The 7,548-nt window shown below is 41.2% G+C and overlaps 2 protein-coding genes across 3 annotated transcripts in view; both read left to right on the plus strand.

Annotated features, from left to right (window-relative positions):
- The first annotated feature begins 1,801 nt into the window (after positions 1-1,801).
- LOC103463115 (nucleoredoxin-like protein 1) lies at positions 1,802-5,844 on the plus strand. Its single transcript, XM_008406320.2, has 4 exons — positions 1,802-2,339; positions 3,526-3,790; positions 3,898-3,987; positions 4,089-5,844. Exons 2-4 carry the CDS (start codon positions 3,555-3,557, stop codon positions 4,459-4,461), a joined length of 699 nt encoding a protein of 232 aa, XP_008404542.1. The 5' UTR covers positions 1,802-2,339; positions 3,526-3,554; the 3' UTR covers positions 4,462-5,844.
- Positions 5,845-5,929: 85 nt separating this feature from the next.
- nxnl1 (nucleoredoxin like 1) overlaps positions 5,930-7,548 on the plus strand; it is a 3,262-nt gene continuing 1,643 nt past the window's right edge. For both annotated transcript variants that reach the window (XM_008406430.2, XM_017304563.1), the window contains exons 1-2: positions 5,930-6,195; positions 7,109-7,435. In XM_008406430.2, the coding sequence (XP_008404652.1) occupies positions 7,200-7,435 (236 nt within the window). In that variant the 5' untranslated portion in view covers positions 5,930-6,195; positions 7,109-7,199. The remainder of the gene's footprint in view (positions 6,196-7,108; positions 7,436-7,548) is intronic.

Consider the following 7,548-nt stretch of genomic DNA (forward strand, 5'->3'; position numbering starts at 1 on the left):
GATTACAACAGGCCACAATTACTTATCCTCATTCTGTGTTTCTGTTCTCATTTGTTATTCATTGTTGACCTGTGGAGCTCCCTCTTTGTCTTTCTGCTTTACAGATTCAAAAGGAGAGAAAAAAAAAGTTTCCTATTTAATTCAGGAGCAAAAAAGACTGATATATATATATATATAATTAGTCTGAGAAATAATGTCTTTATTAAGTGTTGGAGAAACGAGTACACCACTGTGCATTATCTCTGTAATGATTCAAGTCGCTATCACCCTTTCATTCAGTAATTGCATTTCTTCTCAGCTGAACAGTGGGGTGTTTGCTCTGGTGTAAAGTTAAAGCTTGCAGTTTGCATTTGATTCGCTGTATTAAAAACACAGACCCCCGCTGTTGCAAATCAAACATCACTAACCCAGTGCTGCTTTCCGTTTTTTTTTTTTTTTAAAGATCTTTCCTGAATGAGTGTGCTGCTTTATTTTCTCCTTTTCAATTCAAATAACTTTTTTTTTAGACTCCAGGGTGTATTTGCATGTATAAAATGCTCTCTGCCACTGTTTACTGGACCCCTCCCTCTAAACACCAACAGAATGTCTCTAATGGTGAACAAAATCATGTGAAACAGAACCTTTCTGACAGAATGAAGTGGGCTGAAAAATCCCCCAAAAAGTCAAAACAACCTGCCCCGGTCTACAGAAAATCTAGAATAGACGAGAAACTTTGACATCTACCTGTCTGGAAAGGATTGCAAACAATTTTGGGAACATATTGACACAAACCCTTTGCAGTTAATCAGGAACAGAGTTTGATTTGATTTTCTAAATGTCAGAACTTGGCCTCTCAGTGGTCATAATGTTTTGGCCAATATTACTTGTAAAAATCAGTTACATTTTGACACATTCAAGCCTGGTCCCAACCTCAAGGTGTCTAAACATACAGTAAAGCAAAAGCGGTAACCCTACAGCCTCTGCATAGGGGCTCCCAGCTAGAGTGGGCGCCAAAGCGATGGAGGAAATGTATTTCTCATTGGCGTTTTCTGTGTCTGTGAATGTGTAAATGAATTTATCGCTGCATAGTGTGATATATATTACACAAGGTTTCTTTTGATTCTGATCCAGTGCAAAACCTAAGTAGAACCTGAACCCGGAAGCCCAGGAAGTGCACGCAGTGAGAGTAGCACGTGCTGGACATGCTGCCTTTCGTTCCCGTGTTTCGCCCTCTCGTGTCGCGTGCGGGTGACAGTCTGAATGAGCTGCTGAAGGGAAGCCAACAGATCTGAAAAATTCCCCCTGACACATAATTTAATGTCATATTACAGCTGAGCGACAGGCAGAAACGCGTTGGCACCGGTCGCGAAGCGGAGCTAACGAGCTTTGGCACGCAATTGTGCGCACTTCGATGTTAATGTCCAGAAGCCGTGCTTGTGTGCGTCTCTCCGCGGGACTGTTTCGGTGCGTGTGACGTTTGTGACTCAAATGAAAATCCTATTAGATCTCTAGCTCTCTATATTTACCTCCCTCCCTCTCTCTTTCAGATTAACCTGGGTGCTTACAGTGTTTGGCTGCCTCTGTGGATCAGTAAGCGTGTTTTCCAGCCTGCAACCCGGGGTTCACTAGAACCGGCATCAAACCGCGGCGACTTTCATTCCCGGCTCATTTCCTCGCCTCTCTGTCGCATGCTGGCTTTTAAATCACCCTGATAGCCGGGCCCAAAGGATTCAGTGTTGTGCTTTAAAGGTTTAATGCGCGGACACTTCTGTGAAGGAGGAGGGAGGAGAGGGGGGAGGGGGTGAAACAGGGTCATTGGTCTCACTCGACGCTTGTTTCAAACCTATCTAACTCCATTTTACATTTTCCCACAGTGCGTCTTTCTACCCCACTGTGCATGTCCGTCCTCGCTTTGCAATCCAATTTGTCCTCCTCTCCTTTATCCTTCCCCTCCTCCCCTCCCTTCTTCATTTGAAGTAATAAGATTTCTGCTGTTCAGCGGAGAGTTTTAGAAACACACACACACACACACACACACACACACACACACACACACACACACACACACACACACACACACACACACACACATTGAAAAGCAACCTCTACCCCTCAATTACTGCGCTGCCACACCTCCAGCTATCTCTAATCTCCTTCGGTGGACCTCGGAGTGCAGGCTGAAACAAATTACAGAGCGGGGCGAGGAGGCAGCGAAAGGTGTCACTAAAAATAACAAACTTCGCAGGATTCAGAAAGAAAGGAAGAAGAATGAAGACGGATCAAATAAAAATGAGGACGATTTGACGGAGGAGGAGGGAAGCTGCGGATTTATTTCTCGTAGGAGTGTGAGGAGTTTCAAGGTGAGTTATTTTGTGCAGATTGATGCGCTATTAAATTAGCAGCTGACAAAAATGAAGCTTAGCGTAGATCAGGCGCCATCAATCGGCTTCCAAAAAAAAAAAAAAAAAAAAAAAGCTGGACCTAATAGTTGGGGAAATTGCTTTTTTCTTCCAGTTTAACAATTCCAGTAAATCGTCATTCTCCCACAGGTGAGGCGCGATATGCTGCTCAGATTACAAACGTAACTCTCCTCATTCCCGTCGGTCCTGTGCGCCTCCAGTCCAATAGTCTCTAACGGATTTGGCGCCGCTCAGTGCCAGAGAGCCAAATCTAATTTGTGCTGTTATCACTGTCAATTCCCGCCCTGCAGAAACACAGGCTGGATCAGACACATCAAGTTTTTCTCTTTTCTTTTTTTTTTTTCTTCTTTTTTTCAATAGTTAAAGCTGAACTTTATTTTTGTTACCGATTTTTAATTATTCTGAAATTTAGGTGCTTTATTTATTTAGTTATCATATGTTACTTCCCCGCCCCCCCACACACACATAAAGCTTTTACTTTAATAAGTAATTCGGTTAGCCAGTGAGACATAAGAACAGTTGTAGGTCACATGAGGGGAAAACTCGCCCTGAGGGTCAGAAGTGTCTCTTTCTGGTCTCTGATGACCTCAAATGACAAAAAACAAAACAACAATCAATGAAATCCACAGTTTTAAAGCTAAATTTCAAATTGAACACAAAGCACAACCTAAAAAATTGAATTTTCTGTCGTAAATAGTTCAAATCACACCTCTAAAAGCAAGAAGGAAAAACTCAGAATGGTGTTGAACAAGGAGGAGCGCAAATATTTACCCACAGAAAGGATGATTATTGAACTTCCCCATCTTCCCGATCTCTTTATATTGCCGCTGTTCTTAATTCCTCCCTAACTAAGCTGCGCATCATGTTTTCTTAGTTTTCAAATCTCTCTCAGAGTTAAAGTCAAAATTTAAGCTTCATAAACTGGTGTATCAGGATGAAAGCCGCAGTCGTGAAATGTCTCTGAACTGTTCGTGTTTTTCTCATTTAGTAACATCATGACTATAAACATACACGTCTCATTTTATATGATAGACCTGCCAAATAACTCATCTAGAGCTGCTGGAGCCTGTGGCGGGAATGTAACCACACGGAGAGACATTTAAAGGTATATTGACACATTTTTTAGGGAGGACTTCCCCATCGCTGCCCGCCAACATGGTGGACCTGTTCCTCGACCGAGTTCTTGTGGAGAACAACTCGGACCAGGACGAGCTCAACACGGAGCGCGAGATCATCGGGATCCTGGAGAACCGCGTCCTGCTGCTCTTCTTTGCGTCGGCCGAGTGTGAGAAGTGCCAGAGGTTTGTGCCCGTCCTCAGCAGCTTCTTCAGGAAGCTGAAAGATCCAGCGTACATCGAATACCCCAAACTGCTCGCTCTCATCTACATCAGGTCTGCATCTTCGCCTCTCTGATGTTTTTTTATTTATTTACATCTCCTTCCTCAACACTGGCCTCCACTGCTGACTCTCTGACATGATTTCTTTCTGTCTTCTTCAGCTTGGACCAATCTGAGGAGCAGCAGAGAGAAATCCTCAAAGAGCTCCACAAAAGGACTTTGTTTTTGGGGTTTGACGACCCGTACAGAAAGTAGGTGACTCATGGTTTTTTTATTTATTTTTTTATATATATAAATGCATACATACAATAGATTAGTTTTAATAAGTTTAGTGATCTCTCATGTGGCGTAGGGAGCTCCAGGCCATGTTTAAGGTGAAGGACGTCCCAGCGGTGGTGGTCTTGCGTCCCGACGGCTCCGTCCTCTCTCCGAACGCCGTGCGGGACATCTGCCGCCTCGGCACCGACTGCTTCCGCAACTGGCAGGAGTCGGCGGAGCTGGTGGAGCGGACCTTCATGCTCAACGAGGAGTTCGACGACCCCAACCTGCGGAGCGCCACCGACCCCGTGAGGAGGCTCAAGTACAAGACCGAAGACGACAAGAGGAACAAGAGATGGTGGAAGTTGTGGGTGAAGGGAAAGGACGGGAACGGCGAGGAGGAAAAAGACGAAGCATGGGACATGAAGAGAAAGAGTGCAGATAGAGGAATTTGGCGAAAGAGATGAAAGAGTTTTTGATTTTTTATGATATAGCTTAACTGTTTTTTTTGCTGTCTTCAATCTAATTCTGCTCATCTAAAAACAAACCACACCTGTTGTTGCTGCTGTGACCCAACACCGTTTTCAAAAAATGTGAAATTATAGATTATACATTATGTATTTAAGTAAAAAAATTAATGGTCTATATTTTTTTATTATAGATAAAATACTCAGAACTGTACAAAGACATTTGTTGAATTAAATTTAAATTTTTTTTTTTCCTTTTATTTTTTTTTAGGTTTTCTGGATAAAAACGTCTGCAAATAAAATACCAAAGATAAGAAACTAAAAAGTATTAACTTTACATCAAACATTTTTGAAAAATGTTGCTTAATTCTGTTAAACAAAACAGAGATAAAACTCTAAAGAGTTTTATCTCTGTTTTGTAATTCTCCTCGAGTTTTGTAACTCGCCTTGTAAATACCAACGTTATCTACACCAAGCAGAGGAATAAAACTGATACCAGTAAACAAAAGTATTTTAATTTTCTACTTTTGCCCTAATGTTAGCACTATGGCTGAGCTAGCTATAATGCTAACATAGAGCTCAGCTATACTATAGCTAAACTAGCTACTATAGGAGCTATGCTGCTGGATCAGCTGCAGTAGCTATACTAACTAGCTCAGCTACAGTAGCTATAGTAGCTAGCTCAGCTACAGTAACTATAGCAGCTAGCTCAGCTACAGTAGCTATCATAGCTAGCTCAGCTACAGTAGCTATTGTAGCCAGCTCAGCTACAGTAGCTAGCTCAGGTACAGTAGCTATTGTAGCTAGCTCAGCTATAGTAGCTAGCTCAGCTGCTGTAGCTACAGTAGCTAGCTCAGCTGCAGTTGCTATAGTAGCTAGCTCAGCTAAGTTCAAAGCATATTTGTGGGAATGTTTATTTATTTTGGCCAATATAACCATGGAAAGTGTGTCCAATGGTTTTCAAGTTTGCTGTTGCTGATGTTGATTTAGAAAGCTGTAAAAGTGACTCTTGGACTTAAGTAAATATTCATTTATTAAAATGTTGTTTATAAAAAATCTGAGTAATTTAATTTTATGTCTGTGTGATTGAACCCACTCATTTCACTTAGAGCTTTTAGGATTCCTTTTTGCTGTCAGATTCAATATATAAGAACAATATTGAAAATTGTATCTATTTATGGAACTCAGTTCATTAAATGGAAGCAGTGTTTCAAGATGAATCACTGTCAGACTCATGTATTAGTCATTATTTCAGTTTGAAGTTATATTCCACTGCCAGCCAATGAAAACACACTTATATCAGATCATGTCAATAAAATCATTAATACAGAACTGTGGGCCTGTACAAATCCCTAAACAATAAACGTCTTGTTGCTCACTTCATTAAAGTCTCATTTTAAAACATTTCCATCATATCTCTGTGTTCAGACAGCTCAGTCTCTGGAAAGACTGTGAGCACTTCATGTCCCCTGCTCCTCTGGTCACCTTGTCTTTATGTCCGTCCTGTAAGCAGACAGAGGAAGGGGGTGGAGCCTCCAAGACTGAAAGCCAAGACGGAGCCAGCAGCTGGTAGCAGCACCGAGATGAACAAGGTGAAGTCAGAGGGAGACTCTGACTAACAGGCTGGGACCTGCTTCTAGAGGCGTCCAGAGAGGGAAAGTTTGGAGGAAAAACAGAGCCAGATGTGAATGTTGTTCTGTGTCGGATCTGCTGCCTGGAGGGGAGATAATACAGGTGAGCAACTGTGAGGATTATCTGATTTACCAGCAAGTGAGATTACATATGTGAATAATGCATGTCTGTAAATACGGCTGCCTGGAAATAGGAGCTGACACTCGAAACAAACTGGTTTTCACCCAGTGAGGAATATTTCTTGAGTTTACGTTTATATCAAGAATTTAATATTTCTTTTTATAGATCACAATTTCTTTCTGGTTCGCTGCAAAAATATCATCCTGCTATTAAAAGAGTGAATGAAATGCTAACTGAATACAGTTATTTTTGTGTACATCATCTCAAGCCTATGCACCACTTCAAACTACTTTAACTTTTATCTAAAGTTGAATTTACAGATACTACTCTGCTAAAAACACAAAACCTTACCAAGTGTTTTTGGTCTAGTTGTTTGTGCAAATATCTTTGTACACTTGAAATAAGACAAAACTAATTCACAAGTAACTTTTCAGCAAGATAGGCACTTGTTTTAAGTCAATAATTCTTTAATTTTTATTTAAAAGTAGTTATAAGTGAAATGATCACATGATGAAAAATATCTTGTTCCGCTAACAGATTACTTCATTTATAAATAGTACCTTTTCATGAATATTTAAGAAAGATTATATTATTACTTATAATATAGTATTCTTGTCTTGTTCCACTTTCTCATCAATATTAAGAAATTATTTACTTAAAACAAGCTTTTATATTTTGCTGAAAGGTTACTTGTAAGTTAATTTCGTCTTATTTCAAGTGTACTAAGATATTGTACTAAGATATAGAAACTGGACCAAAAATACTTGGCAAGGTTTTGTGTTTTTACAGTGTAGGTACTATATTGACCCCTTTTTTCTTTTAAAACAGTATGTAAGAAAAATTTTAAGAAAAATTGTCAGCTCTTCTGCTTGTTTGGATTCACTGCATTCTGCAGGGTATTGTTTGCATCACTGCTAACGACAGCAGCGCCCACAGCAGGGGTTCCTCTTCCTCTCTCTTCTTCCTTCGCCCAGCGACGCCTCATCATGGTGGACCTGTTTGTTGACCGGGTTCTCGTGAAGAACAACAAGGACCAGGACGAGCTGGACACGGAGCGCGAGATCGTCACGCGTCTGCAGAACCGCATCCTGATGCTCTTCTTTGCCTCTGCTGAGTCTGAGACGTGCCAGCGGTTCGCTCCCACGCTGCACGACTTCTTCAAGCAGCTGACCGATGAGTTCTACGTGGAGCGCTCCGCCCAGCTGGTGCTGCTCTACATCAGGTGCTCTCCTCTCCTCTCCTCTCCTCTCCTCTCGGGAAAAAAATATTTTTTAATTTACCCCAGTGAACACGATTTTTTCTGCACATTTTATTCAATTATTCAAACTACGTTAG

The sequence above is a fragment of the Poecilia reticulata genome, linkage group LG1, assembly GCF_000633615.1.
Source record: "Poecilia reticulata strain Guanapo linkage group LG1, Guppy_female_1.0+MT, whole genome shotgun sequence".
Taxonomy (NCBI): domain Eukaryota; kingdom Metazoa; phylum Chordata; class Actinopteri; order Cyprinodontiformes; family Poeciliidae; genus Poecilia; species Poecilia reticulata.

Bases quoted from the DNA above. Each gene is read 5' to 3' on its own strand.
- LOC103463115 (XM_008406320.2), top strand. From the start codon at position 3,555: ATGGTGGACCTGTTCCTCGACCGAGTTCTTGTGGAGAACAACTCGGAC. The intron at 3,791-3,897 runs GTCTGCATCTTC...TGTCTTCTTCAG, and splicing joins CTCGCTCTCATCTACATCAG to CTTGGACCAATCTGAGGAGC. The intron at 3,988-4,088 runs GTAGGTGACTCA...CATGTGGCGTAG, and splicing joins TTTGACGACCCGTACAGAAA to GGAGCTCCAGGCCATGTTTA.